This window comes from Psittacula echo (genome assembly GCF_963264785.1).
Source record: "Psittacula echo genome assembly, chromosome: 13".
In the NCBI taxonomy this organism is placed as follows: domain Eukaryota; kingdom Metazoa; phylum Chordata; class Aves; order Psittaciformes; family Psittacidae; genus Psittacula; species Psittacula echo.
In genome coordinates, this window is record NC_137749.1 from 12367886 (window position 1) to 12392434 (window position 24549).

Here is a 24549-nt window from a genome sequence, read left to right on the forward strand (position 1 = left end):
GGGGGGGATGAGAAAGATGAAATTTAAAGATGAAATTCATATTTTATCTCTCTTCCCCACCCTGCCCCCGAGTAAATGTTTGGCAGAGGAAACAACCCAGGAAGTCGGCTGGAAAAGCACCGGGGCGGCAGCGGAGTGGGGAATGCGGTCCAATATGCCCCCCTTTTCCTGGAGCTGAGATGGGCAGCGAAGGACCCGCAGAGCTGCCCCGGGAGTGGCGAGGTAGCCCGGCTGTGCTCGTCGAGCTGCTGCGTTCAGAAATGAAATTACTCAGGACCCGCTTTAGCCAAGATAATGCAAAGCTAACAGGGACACAGTGACCAAATACACCAGTTAGAGCCCCGCGGCCCCAGCCTGAGCGCTGCTGGGCTCGGCCAGGCGGGACAGACTCCGACAAAGCCTGGCCCGGAGTCGGCAAGGGTTGTGAGCGGGTTCGGGGGCCGGGAAACACAGTGCCCGGTGTCTCACACCGCACACGTCTTGTGCAAAGTGTAAAGAATGCGCGCATAGCCTCATCTCTTTGCATTATCTTTATATAACGACACGTACATATACGCAGTTGAGCTATATAAATATTTGAAATATATAAAGCTGCTTAGCGCTCTATACACATTACGCACGGACAGAGCTGTAGCTAAATAAAGCCATGCACAGATACAGAGGAGTTCTGGGTTCTGCACGTGGTTTCTGAGCGGAGAAATGTGCCTTCGTGAACGCAGCCGGTAGAGACGGAGGGGACCGGGACTGCTTCGGGCCCGGGTCAGCGGCAGCTCACCCGCGGGCTCGGGCGGCCGCTGCAGCAGCTCGGTTTTGGGGTTTATTTTGTTCCCCTCGGTCATTGTTAAAGAACATTGGAATATCGGTGCAGTAAATAAAGTCTCTGCTGGCCCAAGCCTCCGCTTTTCCCTGGAGGAATCATTTCGGGGTGCGAACCAACCCCCCGTTCTCTCAGACCGAAACAGCCACGTTTTCGGAAGGGTCGTCGCTCGCTGCGCTCCCCCACGTGTGTTTTCACCCTCCGTGGTTCACCCGGGAGCCCTGCCGGGACAGGTTATTCCATCGCTTCTGGGCAGGTTCCTGTTGAGAAATCATATTCACAACAAACCAAAGTAGCCACAGGACCACCGCCGCCACTGTGGTGCGGCTCCCGGCTTAACCCCCCCACTAATGACTGACGGCTGGTGCCACTGAGACAAATAAATACATCGTAAGGAGGGCAATGGGTCGCGAGTCGTTTTGGCCCTAAGGTGAGATTTAGCAATGACCGCCCATTAAAACAAGCTTTTCACTTTTTCTAGGCGCAGCCCTTACTCCCACCCGCTCCAGCCAGAGGAGCGGGGGGAGCCTCCTGACCCGGATTCTGTTTGTATTCAAGGTTTGGGGCTTTTTTATCTCCCAGTTTGTTTTTTCTCTCGGAATCGGGGAAAATGGAAACCGGCTGAAATAAGACTCAGAAGAGCTGAGGAGCTAAAATGCGCCCCTAAAAAATCTACGGGGAAGGCCATGAATGGACAGCAAAGGAAAGCTGGGGGGGGGGGAGGGAATTAATTTTCCAGAAACCTGTCAAAAATAAAGGCGAAAGCGCCTAGGAAAATTTCCCAGCGGAAGGGAAATAATCCTGCCAGAAGATCCCAGTGTTTCCCATGGAGCACGCAGCGCGGTGGTGGGGGGCAGCGGAGACCCCCTTCGTCCCCACGGAGGAACCAGGGACGTTCCTCCGCGCTTTACACGACAGCCTGGGGCAAATCCGTCCAGTTTCCTCCCTGACCTAAGGAAGGTTCCTTATCCCAGTGAGCCCTCAGATCAGCCGGTGGGATGCCCCAGCCCGGTCCCCCAGTCTCCTCGGCCGGCGTCCCCCTTCCACTCGTAGCTTCAGAGGAAGGAGCAGGTCTGGAGCGGGGAAGCATCCCTGGCTTTTTCTGCCCAGCCAATTTCCTTGTTAATGTAATTTTTGTCTGCGGCGCTTTGGCGTCTTGCAAGCAAATAAAGCTTGAAAAGACTTGGGAAAGGAGAGCAGAGGGAGGCTGTCCTGAGAGAGGGTCGGGTCGGGTCGGGTCGGGCTGGGTCGGGTCGGGCTCCGCACAGCCCAGCCCGCTTGGTTTTTTTTTTTTAGTGGTTCAGTGCCCCTCTACTAAGGGCTTTATTTAGAGGGAGTGAGGGGAAAGCTGAGTTTAGTGACACCAACGTGAAATGCCGCAGGAATTATGGCCGTGGTTACCTGCGCTGGAGGTTGGACTCTGTTTTGGTTGAGAGAGTTAAAAAAGGGGGTATTTTCTCCAGAATAATCAAATAATTTTAAAATAATTTTTAAAATATATAAAAAAGGAAACTTTAATAAATGGCCAAAAAGTGCATTGGTAAAGGGAAAACCCAGCGATGGTGTACGCGGGGCAGCTGCGGGCTGAGCTCCGCAGTAACAGCGGGAGAGGGGAACGCAGCTCCCGAGCCCCGCAGCTGGCCCGGCCTCAGGCGGGCAGGATCCTCTGCAGCCCCCCCGACCCCGAGTCGGAGCGAGGAGCTGGAGCCAGGAGTTACAATAAATAACGCCTTGAACGGCCACTTCAAGCTAAGGGCTTCTCCTCGCCGTGTTTTTACACGCCTTAATTGTTCACTAATAATGCGGGGTTTGGGAAGAAGCACGTGGGAAGTTTGAGGCTGGGAAAAAAGGAAAAGGAAGAGAAGAAAACCCTCAAACCAACCCCATGCATTACCCCCCTAGCTGGCTCCATGGAGCCGGTGGCTCTTTCTCCCCGTTCGCAGTCCGAGGGGCTCAGGTGCTCGGATGGGGCACTGCGGGCAGCTCGGCTGGTCAGGCCGATAACGCGCTGCTACCCAAGCTGGAATGTCTCCTCGTGGGGCTGTTTGTTCCCCTCTATGTGCCTGCATAGCCTGTGGGGGGGGGTGTGGGCTCTGGGGTGCCCCCGGGGACGGGGGTTCTGTGCTGTAGATGCCGAAGGAGGGAGGTGTTTTTCCCGCCCCGTTTCCCCCCCTCCCAAGCTCACCCCGGCCCCGCCGTGCCGGCGCCTCCAGCACGGATCCGCCCGGCCTGGTGCCCCCGCTGTCGTCGTTCCCCCCCCGGGCCGGGGCGACAGGGACCGGGGAGGAGCGGGCTGTCCCCGCAGGGTGCGCGGCCGTTCGTCGCCGCCCCGTCAAGCACCAGCGCCTCAAGGCAATCGCCACATCAGACCATTCACCCTCCCGAGACAACAAACAGCCGATCCGCCCGTCCGTCCGTCCCTCCGTGCCTCAGCCAGGGCACTGCGTGTCCGTGTGCGGAGCAGCGCGCTCCGGTAACCGCTTCGCACCGGGCTGCGCAAATGGGGGGTGAGACCTTTGCGAGTCCCCAACGTTCCCCCCCAAAACGCTGTGGGTTCACTTTGACCCCGCTCTTGTGACGGCATTTGGTGGGGTGCACGGCCCGGGCCCCGCTGCCTACCTGGGCAGCACAGAGCCTGCTCCCACCCGGGATGGGATGGGATGTGTGCTTCGGCAGACACACGGCTGCTAAATTTCAGGCAACTCCTTCGATTTTTTCCCCCCTTCTTTCTTTCCCTTCTTCCCTTCTCTCCCCCTCTCTGCCTTCCGAAAATCGTTTATCGTTTCCCTGTGCAATCCTGCAGCCCGGAGCGAGGGAGGAGGCGGGATGCTCCCAGTTTCCAAGACTTCTACGAAAAAAACCCAATCGTGAAAGAAATCAACCTTTTATTATTCCCCCCCCCCTTCCCCTGTGCGGAAGCTGGAGAGGTCCCTTTGATCTGCGAGGCCTGGCGCTCTGCGAGCCCACACGCTGGCTGGGTGCGGGGAGGGGGCTCAGCCATAATGAGACACCACCCCCCCCTTGAGCTGGGACAAGAAATAGAAAGGGGAAGACAAAGGAAAAGAGGGGGGAAAGAAAAAAAGGGCGTCCAGGGTACGGGAGAGATACCGAAAGGCTTCAATATTTCATATTCCTGGAAGCTGTCAAGGCCAAAACCAACAACCCGCCTCCCTCGGAGTGTTTGCAGAGGGCAGGAGCGTGTGTGCGTGTGAGGGGGCCGGGAGAATGGCGGGGGGGGGGACGGGACGGGGACGGGACATGACACACCTCATAAATTTTCACTTGTAATCGATCAATAATTAACTAATAGCGGAGCGCGGCCCGGCAGGACGGTGGCTGCTAATCGGACGGCCGGGCCCGGCGGGGGGCTCGGTATCGGTGTTTGCATCCCGGGTGGCTGCAACCCCAGCCCTGCGCTCCTCTCCTGCTTTCCCAGAGACTTTGGACTCGGGGATGAACCTCCCGCGCATTAAAACCCAGCAAAGCCCGAAGCGAGCCCCACCGGGGGTCTGAGGAGTTGGGGGGGACGGGTGGTTCATCTTCCCACACATCCCCCCCCCCCCCCCTCGAAGCTACCGGTGGGTGCCCCAGGTCTGCTCCGCATTGCCCGGGCTGCCCGAGAGGTGGCGCCGGCGCCGCGCAGCCCCCCCCCGGCGGCCGGACACCCCCCCTGCAACCAGCGCCGGGTCGCCTGCATCAGCCATAAAACCATTGAGGATATCAAGACAGGCGCCAGGTGAGTAATAGACAGGATAATCCAGAGAGATTGCTCGCTGTTTACCTCCATCCACAAGCGCCACAAGAGTTACTCATTAACGTTACTATATACAAATAAGATACACAAGAGATAAAGCCATTTGCAAGTCAGAGTTACACCTGCGGTACACGGATTTCTTGCAAGGGCATGGGGAGGGGGAGGTCAGCGTTAGGCCCGGGGGAGGGGGTTAAATCAATCAAGCTGCACCCTCAGCCTTTAAAAATATAATGATAAAGGGAAATAAATCGTAAACTCCGGGTTTGCGGCGCCCCAGGGCTGCGGAGCGGCTACTGGGCTCCGGGGCCGGCGGGAAGGCGACGAGGGAGAGAGAGGGAGGTGTTCGGGGGGGTGTTTGCTTTCCTCTGAACACCAGAAGCGAATTTCCTTGTCAACTGCAAACACACACCCCATACCCCCCCACCACCACCACTCTCCCTCTGTAAGAGAGATTGGGGGGGCAGCAGCTGAGGGGCGGGGAGAGAATAGGGGTTCCCCCATCACTCCTGAAGCCAAATGAATGGCAGCGAGGGGCTGGGAAGGGCTGTAACACTGGAAAGATGCCCCTACGCTGCCCCTGAGGCCAGAGCTGAGAGAGGAGGAGGAGGCTGAAGGCGAAGCGAGGGGGGTTGTACAGCCTGGGGGGCTCCGCGGCTCCGGTGGAAACCGGCTTGTGGGGTGCAGGCCGAAGGCTGGCTGCCTTGGATCGGGAAGGGAGTTATTTTTTCTGCTAGACTCTATCCCTAAAACCCCGCCTGGCCCAGAGCATCAGCTGCAGTGGCACTAGTGGCACTTCCAGCAGCCATCACCGTGGGCCACCCGCTCAGCCCAAACCTTTCCCCCCCTGCAAGCACTGCGAGTTTAAAATACACACACCCACCAAGCTGAGATGGAAAGGATCCCATCCCCTCATGAAGGGGACTTGAGCTGGATTTGATGTGCAAGGGATGGGGGGGGGCTTGAGGACCTGTTAAAAAATCGGAGTTTTCTCTCCACTTTCCCCCACCGAAGCTCCCTTTATCTCGCTGGTGCAGGAGCCGGGGGCCGGGGGCCGAGGGCCGAGTATCAAACAGGATACAGGCTGGAAGTACATCCTTATAATATTTATTACTGGCGGAGGATGAATCGCTTTCCAATATACGGGCCACTAACTGTTGACGGGAGGCGGGGGGGAATCTCTTTAGCAGAGAGAAATATATATGTTCTGCTAAAGGATGTGCTCATGGGCTGGCAAAGGTACAGGCAGGAGCTGCCAGGTCTCAGTTCTCTTCTCAGTGACCTCCCAGGCCACTGGTCCAGCCTGGATGCCTGCTCCTGTTCCAGCTATTTTCTACTTAATCTCAACGTATCTCGCCCAAGGGCGAGAAGGGGCAAAACCAAAGGAGGAAAAAACCAACAAACTCCTCGATTTCCAGGTGATAACTGACTGGAAAAGCCAATTCCTCTGCCCGGACGGGAGGGAAAACAAGCCCAGCAGCTCCTGAGCACTTTACCTGGAAACTTTGAAGGAGTGCTCTGCATTAAAATTTAACCGATCGATTCTCTAATTCTTCACTTTTGCGTTATTAATTTATGACAGATAAAAGCATAGCTGAGCCTTTCTCATTAACTTTTCAAACGCCACTTAATATTGTTCCATTAAAAGAGGTGACTGAGTAGCCTCTGGATCGACTTTAAAAGCGAGAGGGATGAGGACGAAAAAGGCACATTAAACAGCTTGCTTAAAACCCGTACTTTCCCACCAACAATTCAAACGACACCATCCTGACTGGTTCGTACTAGCTCCTTCCAGGAGAAATAGCTTAATATTGGGATGGGGGATGGAAGAGAAAGGCAGGCGAGGGATATATATCTTTCAACCCCTCCATCCTCCCAGGCACGTTGGGGAGGGATGGGGTGAAGGCATTTCACAGTACGCCCAGGACATTTCAATAAAAATTTATTGAAACTTCAGTGACTTTTAAAAGGAGGGGGGAAAATACAGAAAAAAAAAATAGAAATAGCAAGAACTTCTCAACATTTATATAACACAAAATATACCTTCATTAGTTTTGGTTTTTCCTTTGAACCAGCTCTGAGCACCTGACTTTCAAGCCAAGAAAATATGCACTCACTCAAACAAAGACAACGATAAGCACAGTAGTAAAACTCCATCGTGGGGTTGGTTGGGGGTTTTCTTTTGAGACACACCAAGGAAATGGGGGAAAAAATAATACAAAGTAAAGACACTCTCAGAATCTTCATCTTTTTCCTTTCTCTCAAGCCGCTGGAGAAGCCTGTTGTCGTGTGTATAACTTTCTGTTGATATCCTATATGGAAAGTAGCGCTTTGAACACTGAAGAAATCGATGATTAAAAGCTACCATGGCACATCGCCTTTCCTTTTAATCTTGCCTTCTTCTTCTTTTTTAAAGGTCTTTGATTAATTTTGCTTGTTTCTGCTTTGCCTTTTGCGTTCGGCTCCTTTACAAAAGGACGAGGTCAGGTTCTCTGGGGTGAACTCCGATTGAAAACGTGAGCCCTCAGAAACGGGGGGATTTCTCCTCTGGGTCGGGGTGTATGTTTAAAGGAATTGCGCACTTGAAATGAAAACGACTAAAAATAAAACCAGAACAGGAACAAAAGAAGACGGCTGCAGTCGTATTTACAGAGATATGTACAATGTCAATAAATTAAAGTTTAATTTTGAGTATTCATATTCCACGTATTTACAAGAGTTATCAAATAATTACATAAATACTTTGTTTTAATAATAGTGTCCGCTCTTTTCTTCTTCTCAGTATGTTTAAACCTTGTTATTGCATATACAATTAAAGAGGGAAAGCTGTGATAAACCTACAGTCAAGCTAGAGGGTTGGATAAAATAAATTCACTTCTTTTTCTCTTTCCAACTACACTTCTTATTGTTGTTGCTACAGGGAGAATGGTTTAAGATAGGTCTTATTTTTGTTGGGTTTTTTATTATTATCATTAATAATATTTTTTTTTTTCCCTGGGATTTGAAACGAGCATTCAAAAAGAAACAAAACCCCACCGAAATCAAAAATAATACACCACCCCCCCTCTCAAAGAAAAAGCAGACTACTATGGAACATGCAAAACCAGCCACCGGCTGGCTCTCAGGCATCACAACGATATTTGAAACACACAGCTTCCCTTAATATTGACTAAGGGGGTTGTCGTTCACAACCCGCCCAGGAAACAACTGTTGAAGAACCGATATGCGAGTTACTTACACACTTCTCTTTTGGAAAGAAAAAACAAATCACTTCTCTTGCTTATTTTTCATCCATACATTTGTTTTGATTTTTTTCTTTATTTTTGCTTTAAGGTTTTTTTTCCTGGTTTTTTTCTTTTTTTTTTTTTTTTTTTTTTTTTTTACCCCGGTTTTTGGTTCATTTCGGGATTGGTTTTACACAGTTTAAAAAATCAAAATAAAAAAAGAAAGAAAAGAGGATGCCACAACCCTGCCGGTGACCCGGCCCGGCCAGGCCGCTCCCTGCGAGCAGCCTCCGACCCAGCTCTCCCATCCTTAACCCTCTCTCCCCCGCCGGCCTCACCCCCTTCCCCTGCTTCACCGGATACCTTTTAGTTGATAAACGCGCACACAAGACTGGGGGGGGTTACATTAAAAAAAACAAGATAAAGGGGAAAAAAAAAGACAAAATAAAGGAGGGGGGAGTAAAAAACCCCCAACGAAACAAAACCCAAACACTCGCGGGGTGGAGGATGTGGTTTCTTTCAAACAAAGTGCACTGCGAGACTGATTTGAAATGAGCTCCCGGAGACGGTGGGGGGGTTACGGGGAGCCGCTGCGGGATCTGTCCTGCTTGGGGTCGAGCCCGCTGACCAAGCGCTGGATGTTCTGCAGTTCGCTGGTGGCCGCCTCCTTGTCCGCACCCAGTTTCGGGGAGAGGGACACGGAGCCGGAGGAGAGGGTGGACGAGCGGCTGGTGAGGTCTGAGGCGGAGTCCAGGGGCACAGAGCCGGGGCTAGCGGCCAGCCCCGCCGCTTTACCCTCGCCGGAGCCGGCGGCCAGGCCGGGCAGGGCGGTGGTGAGGAGGCTGCTGCCGTCGGGCAGGGGCACGGGCAGCGGGTAGGGGCTGTAGCGGAGCCGCGGCCGCACGGCGCTGAGGAAGGGGTGCCGGTGCACCGAGCTGGAGGCGGCGCTGGAGGCGGCGGCCGCCGCTGCCATGTAGGTGTAGGGGTAGGGGAAGAGGCTTCCGAAGGGAGACATGGCCAGGCCCTGCGGGACGGGGGAGGAGAGAGAAGGGAAAGGGTTACGAGCCTGCACTTCTCCCCCTAAGGGGGATGCTCCACGGCACCCCCACACCGGCATCCCCACCGCAGACATGCCACTGGGAGAGCAGACAGTGGCCAAGCTGCTTCCCACGGGAGGCGATGCAGACCCACCCAACCAGTGCCGAGGTCAAAACCATCCGGATCTTCGAGGCAGACCCTGCCCTGCACGGCTCCCCCTCCCCGTTCCGCGGGGAGGTCGTGGCCCAGTAGGGGCAAAACGAGATAAGGGACATGCTGTCTCCCCCCACCACCTTCTCTGCAGCGGGATTTTCTTTCACTGGGTGAAACGCTCTGGCCCCACAGGTACAACCATAAACACCCCACCCTTCCCCCGACGGGGCGGCCTCACTCCAGTGGGCAGGAGGGGCTGCCAAAACAAGGGGGTGAGGGTAAAATGCTTGGTCCCGGTGCAGTGTCACAGGAGCTAGAGGACAACGGGGAGAGTGTGTGAATGGAAGAGGTCTGGGGGTTCACGTTGGTGCCCTGCTGCCCCCCTTTCACCGAGACAGAGCCTTCCCTGCTCCAGGGTGGGGGTGCGGTACCTGAGAAGCCAGGACGTGCTGCTGCAGATGGAAAGGCAAAGCAGCTGCCGATGCTCCTGAGAGTCCCTGGGCCGCTGCCGTGGCCATGACCGTGTTGTCCAGTCCCGAGACACCGGCGGATGCCCCGGAGACGGTGGCAAGCAGGGGGCCCATCCCGGCGGCCATGCCAGAGAAAGCCCCCCCCATGGCGAACTGCCCAGGGTGCAGCAGCAGCGGATGCCCGTTCCCCAGCGGGTTGAAGAACTGCTGGCCGGCCAGGGCAGGGGGAAAGCCGAGGTTTTGCAAGTGTCCCTGGCTCAGGTGGGCCGTGCTGTCGGTCTGGACCGTGAGGGGGGCGAAGGGCTCTTTGCCCAGCAGCCGGTTCTCATCTACTTTGGGACCATCCCTGAGGGGGCTTTTCAGTTCCTCGCCGCTCAGGCTTCCCCCCCGGGTGCTGGAAGAGATCGTAGCCGGGCTGTGCCGGGAGTCTGGAGGGGCTTTCTCCGTCCTTTCTCGGCTCCGACTCCCCGCTGAGTCACTGGGGAAGAAGTGGCTTTTAGAGGGGCTGCCCCCCTTCTCCCGGGGGTCATCTCCCGAGGCCGCGGCGGAGCTGGCGGGTGCTGGGGTGGTGGCTGTGGTCGTGCTGATTTTGCTCGTCTCGTTGGCTTCTAGCAAGGGATCGTCTTTGCTGTCTGCATCGCTGTCTCCCTCGCTGGGACAGAGATCTGCAAGACAAAGGGAGCCCGGGGCTGGGATCCAGAGCTGCACGTCCCTAAATCCCCGTCGGGCTGGGGAGGGGGGCAGAGAGGCTTCCTGGCCGGCCAGAGATTTAGGTGTAAATACTTCCTTTTATTATGATTATTCTACATATAAATAAATACACCCCTGCTCCCACCGCCCGCCCTATCCAAGCCAAGCCCGAGTTTTATCCAGTGCAGCTTTTGCTGGCTGCGAAACAAAAGGAGGGCCCCCTTAGGCCGAGAGTTTGGGGTGGGGGCATGGCTGCCTGGGGTATCCGCACCCCCCCCAGCCCGGGAGCCTCCTGGCTGCTGGAGAGGCAGTGAAGCGGTAGGGCCGGCCCCGTTCCCCCGGCAGGGCTGGAGGGCCTCGGGGATGTCTCTTCCAAGAACTTCTCCCAAGTTTTCAGCCCTTTTAACAGGCAAACTTTGAACACGGGCGCACACACGCACAGAGCAGCCTCCATCACCCCCTTCCTCCTCCTCCTCCTCCCTAAACGCATGCACGGCTTCGCTGGATTCCTCTGCACTTCATCTCCTAGTTTCAGCGCCCCAGGTGCGAAGCTCTGGTTTGCTTTTCGGGTCCCCTCCCAGCTCCCCTCCCCTTCTCTCGGCAGGACTTTAAACAAACGAGTAAAGCAACAACAAAAAAGAGGTTGTTTTCTCCTCCCCCTTCTCCCCCCCCCCCCCCCCCCCCCCCCACCCTCTGGATGGATTAATACATGGGAGAGAGCTGCAGACAGCTCCCAACCCCGCACGGGGAGGAATCAAGGGTGACTTTTCTATAACAAAGTTCGGGACTGTATCCAGGGGAAAGATCCTTCCTCTAAAAACAGATTCAGAGAGGAATATTAATGGAGTGACTCCAGTTTTGAACTTTTGCCCCGTGGTCTGTCTTTGCTCCCTTGACTTGGAGCTGGCTCCTTTCTGAACCAAGGAGGGGAGGAATGAACGTGCAGCAGTGGGAGAGGGAGGCCGGGGAAGAGGAGGAGGCCGGAGGAGAGGGAGAAGGCGAGAAACAGTGGGGGAGAGAGACTGAGAGAGGAAAAGACGGAGAAAGGGAAAGATAAAAGGAAAAGAAGGAAAGAAGGAGAAGGAAAGCAGGAAAGAAGAAGGAGGAAAGAAGGAAAGAAGAAGGAAAAAGCAAGAAGGACAGAGAGGGGAAAAGAAAAGGGGTCAAAAAGAGAAAGAAACTAGAAGAGAGAGAAGACAGTAAAGAGAGAAAACAGAAAAGAATGAAAGATAAAGGAAAGAAGGAATGAAGGGACGTGGGTGCTGGAGGGCAGCGGTACAGGCTGGGATCTGTCCCCCCCACAGAGCCAGGGCCCATCCTCTCCTCGGGAGTGACCCGAGGGGCCGCAGCTCTCACCTTTGAGGCTGGAGGTGCCGACAGCAGGCACGGTGGGGCAGGAGGACTGGGCGAAGCACTTGAAGGCCGTCTGCTCATTGGAGGACTCATCCGAGGTGGGGTTTTCCTTCTTCTGCCTCTCATCGTACACCCGCATGGACTGCAGGGTCAGCTGCTTCCTATGGGCACATGCACCCGCTGGGCGAGTGGACCTCGGGACCCCCCCGGGACCCCCATCCCTTCCCCAATCCTTCTTGAGTTCCTATTTGGGGAAGACTAGGGGAATGAAGGGCCAAGGTCCCCTCGAGGGGAGAATGCCTTGGCTGCTAATGAGAGGAGATTTCTTGGAAGCAGTGAGCAGCTCCTCAGCAAAGGCAGATATTAAAGACAAGAGGCAGAGGGGAGAGGGAAGCATTCCCTAGAGATTAGCTTTTAAAAGGCGAGGATGTTCCAGAGATATGAGCCATCTTAATGGTTGCTAAGATTGCTAGGAAGTGGTTATTTTGTTAGGCACTTTATGTAATCTTTTCACCAACAATTAACCCGGAGTAAAAATCTATTTATATTTAGAGAGAAATTAGAAATCATTTCCGTCCTGTGGCTCCAGCGTTGGCTCTATTTTCACACTGGCGGACACAAGGAGCTGGCGTGTGTGTGTGTGTGTATGTGTTGGGCTCAGGGCTAGGTAAAGAGAAAGGCCTCTTGTTTTACGTTACATTTCCAAACCCCTTTTTTTTTTTGGAGGGGGGGTGGTGGTGGTGGTTAAAAAAGAGGAATGAACAGATTTATTCATTATCTAAACTCGAGTGCAAACGGCTAAAATAAAAACAAAACAAAGACATATCCCCCATCAAAGAAAACAAAAATCATCCCTTTCTCTACTTTTTTCCATGATTAAAAATGGAATTCTTGAGTCCATTAAAACGAGTCCTGTCCATCTGGCTACCTGAGGCACAAACTGCATCCTGCTGCTTTCAGTAGAAGACAGAGATTCTTCCATCATTAATTACTTCCATATTCACCAGATAACTCTGTCACAACAGTTTATTTACATGTTTCTCCTCCATATATTAGTCTGTTCAATACAGTCGTCGGGAAAACACCAGAGATTGAGCCAGCGATCAGCTCTGCCCTCTCTTCTCCCTCTTTCCCAGTTCCACATACTATAATGTAATATTCCCTCTCAAAAATTTAGGGAAAACTTCTTTCTCCGGTGATATCTGCTTAATATACCACCAGCCCTTTGGCAAGCCATTCCTTGTGCCATGAGAACAAAAAAAACCATGGAAAGCAGGAAAGAATTCCCATGCAATCAGCTTGGCATGATTAACGCCAAGATCCTTATGAATTTTGGCGGGGGGACGTGTGGTTTGGAGGCAAGGCGAGGTGATTTTGACCTCTGCTCGAGTTCTGAGCTTTACCCACAAAACCCCAACAAGGCGCCTCTATATAATCTATCCAGACTCACCTTTTTTCCCTCCTTCCATTCCCGGTGTCCCGAAAACCTTTGGCAAAGGGGTTGTTGTCAATTTTTAATTGAGTAATCTATAGGATGGAGAGAAATAAAAACAAATAGGTAGGGGGTTGGGACAGAAATAAGGCGATTTTGTGTTAAAAACCAGAAGCAAAGAGACCTCTCTCCCCAGTTTTCCCAGTGCCAGCAGGATCCCAGCAGGAGCAGGAAGAGAACGGGTAGAGATCCCTGTTTTTGGTGTGAATCTCTCTCTTCCCAAGCCAGTTTGGACGCAGCTCATCCCCAACCCCCTGTCAGGACTGGCCAGTGACCCCGGGCTGCGGTGGCAATGAAAGAGCCCCGTGTTGCTGCCACCGCATCGGAATTAATTGAGCCGTGCAATGCGATCCATGCAAGTTATGCCTGTGCTTAAAACTCTTTAAATGCCATAATTAAACCGCAAAGGAATCATGCTCACCCCATCCCCCTTGCTATAATAAAATACTTTATATAATCGCATTATGCTCCGCGTGTGCGTTGGGGCGCTGGGGGTGCCAGGAGCCAGTTGATTTTTGGGGGCAGGGGGTGGGTAGTATGTAAGTTTTCCGGTGGATGCTTGGGGTTTTCCTCAGAATTCAGGGAATGAGTGTTTCTTCATGAGTTTGGAGGGACTGGGGGGGTGCAGGACACCCCGTACCCCTGCATACAATGAGCGGAAGCTGATTCAAAGCCCAGCTGGGGCTCCCATGGCTATAATGGGATAACGACAACGGGAGCCGGGATGCTTCACTTCCAGTCCCGGACCGGGCTGGAAGCGCCGCAATCTCCCCGGTTTGAGGGCAGAGCTGGGCACCGAAAAGCAAATCCCTGTCTGCAGCTGAGCACTGGGCAGGACCGACACCGGCCACCGTGTTACCCCCCCCCCCGCCGCTTCCACCCGGGATCAGCAAAGAGCAGGAAAACCCACTGCTAAAACCCAGCAGGAGTTTTAATCCAGGTGATCCCGGCCGTGCCTTCCGACCGGCCGGCGAGGGCTCCCGCCACTCCCGCACGCCGCTTTCCAGGCGATTTCATGGCAATCAGACAACTATGCTCATTTCGGTCCTTCAACCAAGCCGGCCCCAGCTGACAGAGCTGGGCGAACAGCCCTGCTGATAAGTCCCAAAGCAAAGTCTACTCTCTCTGCACACACATTTTCTCTCCATTTCCTTGCAAGCGCCCGACTGCAGAAAAGAGGAAAATAACCCGAGCCGCCGAGGGAGAAGCGGCTTTTTGGAAACCGAAGGTAGAAGGGACGGGGTCCCCCCTTTTCACTCCTTAATAGTGAAGGATGTGAAGGGGCAGAGAGAGGGACGGGAAGCCGCAGCGAGTGGGCACTGCACATCCAGACCCTCCGCACTTAATGCACACGCTTGCAAAGTTGTAATTTACAGAGAGGCTAAAAAAAAAAAAATCAAAGCCCCTTTTTTGGCTCTTTCCCTTCCTTCCACTTGACTTAATTATCATAAATTCACCATTTGCCACTCTCCCAGATATACCACCTTGGTCGCAAGCGACAATAAACCAGCAGAAACGGGAAGGCAGCGTCCACAGCGCTGCAAAACTTTCTCACACTGGCTCTTTCAGACCTCGCAGCTAAATGCGAGCGAGATAGCCCTCTCTGATCAGAGCATATTTCTGCACCACAAAAAATAATAAAACACTGCAGGATGCAAGAAAAAAAAAAATCATAATATAATAATAATAGGAACCAGACGTGCGCTCCAGCCTTATTGCCAATTGCTGTTAAAGGAGCTAAAACAGCACAAAGGCCAGGAAGAATTACAAAGTCTCCAGCCCCGCTGCTCTCCCCCTCTGTCTTTCCACACACGGAGCTGATTCTCTTTTTTCACCCCCTCTTTTTTTCCCTTTTCTGATGCATCTTAGATTAAATTCACACCGAGAGCAGCGATCGCGATCCCCCACCCCATCCTACCTCTTTTCACATACCGGGGAGCGGTACCGGTGAAATAAAAAGGTAAAGAGCCCTAAACGGCCCTCTCAACCCCCCAGACCTCCCTTTTAATTGCCTTCCCCGAGGTCAGTATTCGGAGGGTGCCCGAATCCCTGCTCTGGCGCCTTCCCGAAGTTGGATCAAGGAGATTTGGGGGGAAAAGACGAGGAGAGGAAGAGGGGGGAGGGAGAAGAGCAGGATGGGCTTCGTGATTTTTAAGGGAACAATGCAGAGTAAAAGTTCTCTTAAAAGCCAAAACACGTAAAACAAATCCATTCTTAATCTCCTTACCTTATCATTCTGGTATGCGGTCACTGCGATGAATTCAGTCTCCGGGAAAACGTAGGTCCTGAACGTGCTATAGGGAAGCTTGAGAATATCGTTGGCTCGGACGATGTGGAACCGGGGCTGGTACTTGTGCATCGAGTTTAAAATGGTCTGGGGGTGGGGGAGCGGCGGCCGGCAGCAGAGAGCGAAGTGGGGGGGGAAGAAGACGGTCATCAGGAGCAAGCACCCCCGCCTCGCACTTCCCCCCAGCCACCGGCACTTTCTCCTCCTAATTTGCCTTCCCTCTCCTTCCTCCACTCACTCCTCCTCCCCGCCGAGCACACTCCAAACACACGCACACGCCTTGCAGCAGCCAACAAAAAGCACTGACAGCTCCAGCTCGCCGGGGTTAGGCTCATCCGCTGGCCTTTTCGGAGGGGGAAAGGGAGGGAAAATCCCAGCATAGCTCTCCTAGGAAAGGGGGAGAAACTGCCTCGGCTCGGGCCGCAAAGTACTTTGATTTCAAAGTGAAAGAAACTAAAAACGAAATAAAAATTAAACCCAAGTAAAAAAGCAGCAGCAGCTACAACAGCAACACGACCACGAGAGCCTTGGCTAGGTCTAATTGCTCGCCCCAATCCACTTAAGGCCTTCTGCGAAAGGCAAAAATGTATCGTCTAATCAAATCACAGCCAGCAAATGCAATCTTCGGCACATTAGAGATCCCCCGACCGCGGTCACCACCAGCAACCCCCGGCTCCGAGGCGGAGGCTTGCCCAGGAACAGAAAGAAATGGCAAGGATCGCCAGAGCACTTATCAGCAGGTTTGTTTGATTTCACTCTTAGGGTAAGTTTTTATCTCTGCACACCCGGTAAATGTAAAGGAGTGGATAGACATGAATGGGCAACTTGACCTCTGATTTTGGTCCCTGTTTATTTTCACTCCGGCTTGCTTTACATTATCCAGATTAATATATATTTAAATGTTTGCATACTTAGGCCTTTAAGCCCTTTATACACACACATATATCAATTTCCTATGCTTAAAAAGCATGATCAACTTTATTAAAGAAAATAAAATAGATATAGAAAGTCACCACAGCTCTAACAAATACCCAGTTGCGCTATGCTGGGAATATACCTCTCTAAAGTGAATGCTGAATGGCATGGAGAGGATATAGAATAAACTCGAATGTTTCGTCCTGACCTCAGGAGCACTAAAAATCAGGGAATGCTATAAACCAGGCTGAAGCGCACTATTTCCCTGCCACGGGAGCTGCGGGCCCAGCTCTGGCTGGAGCAGGGGGTCCGGAGGTAAGGAGGGGGGCAAAGCAAAGGGGAAAAGGCACTTACAAATCCGTGCTTGTCAGAGATGTTGTTAGTGAGCTTCAGCTTGTGAAAGGTGACGACTTTGGACATCCATTGTTCGCCGGTGGCCGGGCTGTCCGGGTGGATGTACATTCTCTTTGGCATTTCAGGGTCAGCTTTCCCGGCTACCATCCACCGGGAATTATGGAATTTGTACCTACAATCATCCGCCGCCACAATATCCATCAATAAAATGTACTTGGCCTTTTTATCCAGTCCAGTGCATCTCACTTTAAATGGAGGAAACATTCTCCTATGGGCAGAGAAGGAAGGGGTTGGGTGGGGTGTAAAGAAAAGACAAGACGAAAATAAAACATAGTTAATTACAGCGTTTAATGAAGCTCCTGATTCTCTGTAGCGCTTCTACCAAGCAATAGCTTCAGCTCGAAGCAGCAAAAGGCCTCCCCCCTCCTCCGCCCACAGCGAAACGGTTGCTCAAACGCCTCGAAGTTTCAGGAGAAAATGGTCCCTGGGATGGGAAACAGAGGGGGAGAGGTCCGTGTTCCTTAGGAATCTGCAGGCGCCTTCCCTCTGCCACTCCTGAACCCTCAGAGCCTCAGCTGGGGCTCCCGGCTCTCCCTTTATTTTCCTGCTAAACAAAGAAATGCGAACAGCTCGCACCCCGATAAAATACCTATTCCGCATGATTCTGACTCAATTCACCGGTGGGGAAGCGGAGAGGGGATGTTTTCACTTTACAGAAGAGGAGGAAAAATTAAGCAGCCCCTTCGGTTGAGGCGGACAGGGCGGCTGCGGGGCTCCCCCCCCACTGGGGACAGCCCATGGTGTGCGGGGGGCTCCCCACATCCCGCACCGCGTTGCCTGGCCCGGCTCCGAGGTGCAACAGGATACCACAAATTTGCTGTTTATTATATCGAGCGGTTGGCATTCAGCGATCTCAACTTAAAAGGAAACACATGACTTTGCAACATGTAAGAGCGCTTAACACCGGCCGAGGCTTTCCCGCAAAAACTTTTGGACCACAATTAACACAGGAAAACTTGGGGAAACCAGTAAAATGGGTGAAGGGGGTTTTAGTCTTTCCCTCCTTGCTGCTCTTAGTTTAGTTTTTCTTTCCCCTGAGCCTGCAACTGGTGCCCTGCAAGTAGGTGAAACTCCAGCAAGGCAGCAGAAGGCCATCTAAGAAGACTTTTCAGGAGTGGCTTCCTCGAGTCATTTTCCTGGCAAATCACACGCGAATTGTTTAGGAGGTTTCTAATAAAGTCCTTTAGAAAAGCACCCGGGTGCAAAGGGGTTTTTTCCCCCCTCTGTGTCATCCCAGGGATAGGTAGAGTTGTAAAAGAGAGCAGATGTCAATAGAGATTGGGATTTCAGGTGGGCAAAGCTCTAAAAGGCAGAAGCGCGGAGCATGAACGAGCCGGGTGGGTTCATTCATTCCCGGGAGAAGGTTTCACGACCGTAGAGACGAGAGCTACGGGGCCGGGACCGCTGCGTGCCTTTGGCAGCTTTTTGTGCTTTTCCAGCTAGAATTAGTCAGCACAAATGCACGCCTAGATCCCAGCAGTGAGAGGCATAAGGGAAGCGACCGATAAGCTGAACCTATCTGCCCTCCTGCAGCTCCTGCCTCGCCAGCAGCGAGCCGCCGCTCCAAAGAATTTTTCCTTCATTCCCCCTTCTTTTTCCTGACGGAAGGAAACCTACGTGCAGCAGGGCTGAAATCAGGCCGGCTCCTTTTCCAACCCCAAGTCATTTTCTTTCTGCTCCCAGTTTTCCCCAAGTAGCTTTAAGCTACTGAAGCACGAAGGGACCCTCTCACTGAGCAGGGCCGGTTCGTGGTGGAGCCTTTCCCCGCAGTGTTGCTGCCCGAGTTGGGCTCGGATCTCTGGCTGCCTAAAACTTCACGTAATTCCAGGTGAAAGGAGCTTTATGGAGAAAGCCGCCGGTGAAAGAGCCTTGTTCTGGAGCAGCCTGGTGGGGTGCTCAGGGACTGAGGGGTGAGGGAAAGGGGTGGAAACAGAAGAAAGACGCAAACCCCCGACCCAGACCTACCTTCCCGATTTGGTAATCACCATCTCCGTGCCTCTTTTATGGAATTGCTCCCAAAGCTCTTTGGCTTCCAGATGCACTTTCGGATCATCTTCCACTTCTTCTTCTGGCTCCAGAGTTTTTAAAGGCCTCAGATGGGCTGCTGCCTGGTGACCCAGGGAAGAAAAGGGGATACCAGTCTCTGCAGCCCCCACTAACTGATCCATGATGGGTTTAGCCAGAGCCCCGGGAAGGGAGAGAGCGGCCGCCCCGTTGGGAGGCAAAGCCAGAGCCGGGAAGAAGGGAGGCTGATGTCCCAGCACAGCGCTCATGGCAAAGTCCGGTGCCCGGTGCGGTAAAAAAGGATGATAAGCCATGCTTGTCCCAGGGATTACTGGATCTCTCATCGGTATATTCATCCACTCCACTCCTCGGTCTTCCTACTGCTGGAATAGTCCCGGAGTGGTTTCTAACAGCACATCATGAAGAAGAAAAATTAAGATAATAACAATAACAGCAAGAATGCACCAAAAAAATACAGGGTGGGGGGAAACAAGCTCTAGACAGCACAGTACATGGGGGAGAGGCAGAACTTCTACAGCCTACAACTTCCCGAGCCGCGGCACATCCCCAGCCCTCGGGACAGCGGATTAACAGGATTGTTCATTATTAGTCCTGCTTTTTTTGTCTTCGGTCTCTGCTGTTTGCCTTTTTTTGTGTGTGTGTGTCCTGAGTGGAAGTCCTTGCGCTGGAAAAGAAACGCCGAAGAAGGGAGGGGGGGGGGGGAAAAATCCACCGGGTTCGCTGTCTGCTCCTGTTGCCGCAGAAGGGCTGGACAAGCAGAGATCCCCTTTTTTTTCCTCTTCTTCTTCTTTCTGTTAGTCTCAATCCCCCGTCTCTTCTTTCGTGGCGGAGGGTGACGGCTCGAAGCTGGGTTTTCTTTTTGGGTGGCTGGCTCTCCCCCCCCCCTCCCCCCCACCCCTCCACCTTTCCTCCGTACGGTCAGGCTGCAGAGCAGAGGCTGGGAAGGGAGGGAAAGCAGAGAGAAGAAAACAAACCCACCCCCCCCTCGCCGGCCGAGGAAGGCTCCTGAGCAACCTTCAGCAGGAAAAACTTGTAGGGAAATCTCGGTTTTGCCTCGCCTTCCCCCCTCTCCGAGAAGGAGCTGGTCAGGGTGCCCTGATTTCCATCAGGATCTCTTCTTTCTTTCACCCTTTTCCTTTATTTTTTCCCCCTTCTCTTTCTCTTTCACTCTACCTTAAAAATAAAAAAAATCTGGAATAATTATACTCTTGTCTCCTCTCCAGCAGCGCTGCAGCAAAGGAGAGAGGGAGAAAGAGGGAAAGAGAAGGGGGGGGGGGGGGGAGAGAAAGAGAGGAAAAGAGAAAGAGAGAGAGGGAGAGAGGGAGAAGGAGCCTCTCAGCTCTGAGAATTCCCTGTGAGTCTGTGCTCTGCGTGCACCAGATTGTATGGATGTGTTGTGGGTTACAAGGGAGCTGGAGCCTCCTTGATTGGCTCTTTGACGCTTTCGGACCAATTGTGAGGCTCCATAGGCGTGGTTTTGACAGGTCGAGTGGAAGGGGGACAGAGCCGAGTTATAAAAAGAAGGTGTCGGAAACTGTAACGCTGCAGCAAAGCATCACTAGTACTCCGGGCCGTGTGAATATGTCAACATGATCAGAGGGGAGGGCGCAGGCAGCGCCGGGGAGGGCGGCCGGCAGCACCCGCCTCTCGGGGGGGGGGGGGGGGCTTGGGGGCCGCCTCCCCCCCAGCCCCCGGCTCCCCGCGATGGCCGGCCCGGGTATTTCCAGCGCGCTCTCCTCCGCCCGCCTGCCCTGGTAGGAGCTTCCCAAGCAGCGGCTGCTGGCAGCGCCGGAGAAGCGGCGAGGGCACGCCGGGAGTCGGGATGGGGGGGGCTCCATGCATGGTGGTGGGGGTCAGGCTCTGGGTGCCCCCCCTCCTCCGCCGCACCGTACCCCAGCTCTGCCCCGGCCCGCAGAGGGAGGGGGAAGCACGGTGCGCTCCCCCCGCCTCGGAGCTCCAGACCCACCTCGGCCGGCCGCAGGGCCCACAGCGCTGCACGCCCATCCCCGCCCCGTCGCGGCTGCCGCCGGTCCCCGCAGCCACCGGGGTTGGTGTTCGTCATCCCCACCGACTCCCGTTGCCCCCCCCCCTCCAACGGGAGAGTTGGTTTGTTTAAACGAGACAGAACCTCTAGGCCGGGGGCCCGGAGCTTTCCTTCCCCCCACAGATCTGGGGGTGAGCTCCGGGGGGGTTGGGAGCCGGCCTGGGAGATGGCTCTGCGGGTCCCCCCCCTCCCGGCTCGGGGCTCGTCTCCGGCTGCCCCGGCTGCCGCGGCCGCCGTTATTATTGTTGTGAGCGGCTGCAGGCTGCAGCGAGGAGAGCAGGGGCCGTAGCTCGGCTCAACCCCGGGCCCGGCTGTTGCTAATCCATAGGAAAGGTTGAGGGGGAACGGCTGGAAAACGGGATTTTCTTTCTTTCTTTTTCTATTATCCCTTTTTTCCCTTTCTTTCTTTGGCGCTGATGATTAAGGCCACTCGGCTGGCACCGGCGCCGAGAGGGTTACGCTCCCACACCCCTCCTCTTCCATGAGGTGCGCGGGGAGGAGACGGGAAGTGCGGCTTTCCCTGCGCCCGGGCCGGGGCAGGGCCGGGGCAGCGCCGGGCGGGGGGGCCCATCCGCGGGTTGCCCCCGTGCCCGGGCCTTCCTGGAGCCAGCCACCCCCCTGGGAAGGCATCACGCGTGGGGCTCCGCCGGCCCCACGGAGAGGAAAGAAAGAGCCAGGCAGGATCCGCTTGGGAAGTTTATGGTGGTGGGGGGGTGAGGACAGTGCAGAGGGGAATTGCGGCGGGGTGGGTGCGTGTCGTGGGAGCCGTGGGCATGGAGGGCACGCGGTGCCCACGGGTGTCAGGAGGGATATCCCAGCGCTAGGAGGTGCCGAGTCATCTCCCCATCACCTCCCCCGCCTCTCTGGGGGTAGCTGTGGGATCTCCCGACACCCCCATCCTGCTTTCAAGCAGGGAAGCTAATCCTCCGGGAGCGGAGCGGCGGAGCGCGGGGGCCCGGCGCTGGCTGCGCGCAGATGGGAGCGGAACCTCTAAAGTGATTAGCTCTTCTAACATTGCATTTTTGACGCACATGGTTAAGAGCGCTTGGCGCCAGCTTGGTGAAGTCCCTGTAGTAACCAGCGTCTAGGATCGCTTTGCATTCACCAAAATATCTCCCCTTTGGTCGAGGGTGGGGGTGGATGGAGAAAAGAGGAGGAGGGAGGAAAGGAAGCGGGAGTAATGCGTTCAAAGAGGATGAGGAGGGGAAAATCTGATGTGTTTCTCGAAGCCAGGAGCTTGGCTACCCGCGCGGCGCTCGGCTGCGCTGTGCAGCTAGTTATCAACCAAGGCAGCGAGTCTGTCCAACCTCTGCTCGGAACCGGTTCTCGGGCTCGGTAGGAACCCCCGAACCCTCATCCCTTCCCTGCAACAGAGCCCGCAACAAACGCCCTGTGGCTTCCAGAACTTTGCCGCAATTCGCCTCAACCGGGCCCCGGGGACCAGGAGGTTCCCGACCAGGACAGTCGCAGCCGTTCCCAGCCCCGCCGCGCCCTTACCCCCGCGCCCGCCCCGCCGGTGCGCTCCCTCGTTGCCGCCCTCCGCGCCTCTTCCGCGCACCTTGCGCCGCGCTCGGCACCCACCCGCGGAGGAAAATAAAGTGTTTTGCCGCTTATGATTTCCAATTTCAGCGTCTGGCTAATGGCGTGCAAACTTCCGCCAGTTCCGAGTGACCTCCCCGACGAAGCCCCCTGGAGACTCGTATTATGAAGGGAGGCTGCACTAATCTAAGATCAAAAGCGGGAAGGTGCGAACAGTCTTTGTCTCCCTTCGGCCGCCTCATTCCCCCTTCTGTGTGTGATAAATCTACCCTGGCGCCGACTGCGCGCTGGATGATTAATTTGCAAGCAAACAAAAGGGACCTGATGGCCAGCCATCTTAGTTAAATATTGGCCAGTGCTTCCAGCTACTTGTTAGCCGCCTCTCTGCCAGAAATAAAGAAGCGAGGCAGAGAAATAAATAAATAAGGAGGCCCGCAGAAATAGATGGCGAAGAGAAGTGGAAAGAGGGGATAAAGGAAAAAAGATAAAAATAAATGAAAATAAGAAAGAAGGGATCAGTGCTGCCGATGGCAAAGGGCCGGGAGCGGAGCGGAGGTGGGAATGGGGCTGATCGCAGAGGAGGCAGGGTGATAGCACGCTGAGATAGCCCGCTGCCCCGCGCCTCCCGGCCCGTCTGCAGGCTAGGCTCGCACCAAGGCCGACGCTATCTTGGCTCTTCAAAGAGGCATGAAAGGTCTCCGCTGTCTCCCCGGAGAGCGGCCAGGCCGGGGCTCTCTAATCTCGGAGCACAAGAGCTAAAGGCGGAGAGAGGGGAGGGGAGGCTCCCACCTTCCCCAGCTCCCCTGTCGCCAGCACCTCGCTGGGTTTTCCCTGGTTCAATCCAGGCCGTAGGGAATGCGGAGTTGGCCAGACCATGGGCCTTTTGGTGGTGGAGCGGCTGGGAGAGCCCCGCTTGCTCAGATTTCACCCTCCTAAGCAACTTTCAGCGTTTACACGAGAGCTCGGGGCGTGCAGCGAGCCTGCCCCGTGTGTGTGTGTGTTGGAGGTGTGGGAGGAGAGAGGCTCTGGCTCTCTCCCGGTGGCCTGAAGAGCCAGCTGGAGGAAAAGGAGGCAAGAGGAAAATAAAGGCAGACCAGCTTTCGGGGCCCACACGTCCTCTCCCAGGCCTGCGGGAGCAGCTCCAAGGCGTGTGTGCATGCGTGGATGGGCTGTGAAAGCGCTCCACGGCCTCTGTGTGTGTGTACGTGGAGATGTTTGTGTGCGGGGTGTGCGACCGAGGGGGATTCGTGCCCTGGGGAACACCGCAAATCGCTGTTCCGACAGCAAACCCCGAGGTGTCCCTTGCACCCACTGCGTGTGCTGGGTGCCCTACCGGAAAGAAGCCTTGGTGCGTGGTGAGCAGGGCCAACACGCACAACATAAGTGGGGTTTTGCATCCTCCTTCTGCATTTCCTTATCACGCTGCCTGTCCCCAGCATCCCCAGGGGCCCAGACCCATCCTTCCTGCCAGCAGCCTCGTACCCTGCAGGATTCATCCCTCTCCTCCCTCCCTTTCCCCTGGCGACACAGCCTCCGCTCCGGCTCCAGCCCTTCGGAAGGCAACACCCCACCGTGGCTGCGCTGTGTTTATCCGAAGCAAAACGCAGTGGGCTGGTTTACTTTGGCAGGTTTGCAGTAAATACCGGCTGGAGCACGGGGGGCATCTGGCGAGTGGCGATTACACGCTTCTTCCGAGGGAAACTTCCCCGCCCTGAGCAGGCCCTTTCCCAGCCCAGCAAAAGGTGTCAGTAAATGCGGGCCGTGTTGACACAGCTCCATCCCAGAGTGGCACTGCAGCCCACAAATATAATGAAGTGGGTCCCTTAGGGAGCAAGTCTATATACTTGGACTGCATAAACTGTTATGGACAGTGGGGGGGCTCACTACTGCAGTTCTTTGCCTTTCCCTTTGGCAGAGCCCTTCTTCCGATTGGCAGTCAAATCTCACAGTAAGTGTGCCCTGAAAACAGCAACATAACCTGCCCGAGTCCAAAAACGGATTAGAAATAGCGAGAACAAGGAACCCCACATCTTTCTCTGAGCAGGCTGGGCCCCATCGTGTCCAACCACAATCAAAGGGGCTGTTCCCATCTCTACGAACAGAAGTAGGGAGGAACAGGGAAGGTCAGGTCCTCTTCACAATGCAGTCAGCTCAGGGCTCTGCAGGACCAGGGGGAGCCCAGGGACACGCCTTGCACATGCCTTGTTGGAGCACCGATGGAAAAAGAGAGGAAAGCAGCCTCTGAAGAGGTTTCTCACGCTCTGGCCCTCACTGGGATATGATGAAAGCTGCTCATGTGTCCAGCATGGCCCAGCTCAGTGTGAGCAGGGTGGCACT

General features: G+C 54.7%; 1 protein-coding gene across 2 annotated transcripts; it reads right to left on the reverse strand.

The window, feature by feature from the left end:
• Positions 1-7696: 7696 nt before the first annotated feature.
• Positions 7697-18964, reverse strand: TBX3 (T-box transcription factor 3; the record flags this gene model as incomplete). Of its 2 annotated transcripts, none has more annotated exons than XM_080628527.1 (7): positions 7697-8816; positions 9415-10118; positions 11500-11657; positions 12947-13023; positions 15216-15362; positions 16545-16812; positions 18570-18964. In XM_080628527.1, the coding sequence occupies 7 exons, from the start codon at positions 18962-18964 to the stop codon at positions 8370-8372; spliced, it is 2196 nt and encodes a 731-aa protein (XP_080484653.1). In that variant the 3' UTR covers positions 7697-8369. The 2 variants fall into 2 exon arrangements, with proteins under 2 accessions (XP_080484653.1, XP_080484652.1); XM_080628526.1 differs by having other exon boundaries at positions 16449-16812.
• Between the last annotated feature and the right edge of the window lie 5585 nt (positions 18965-24549).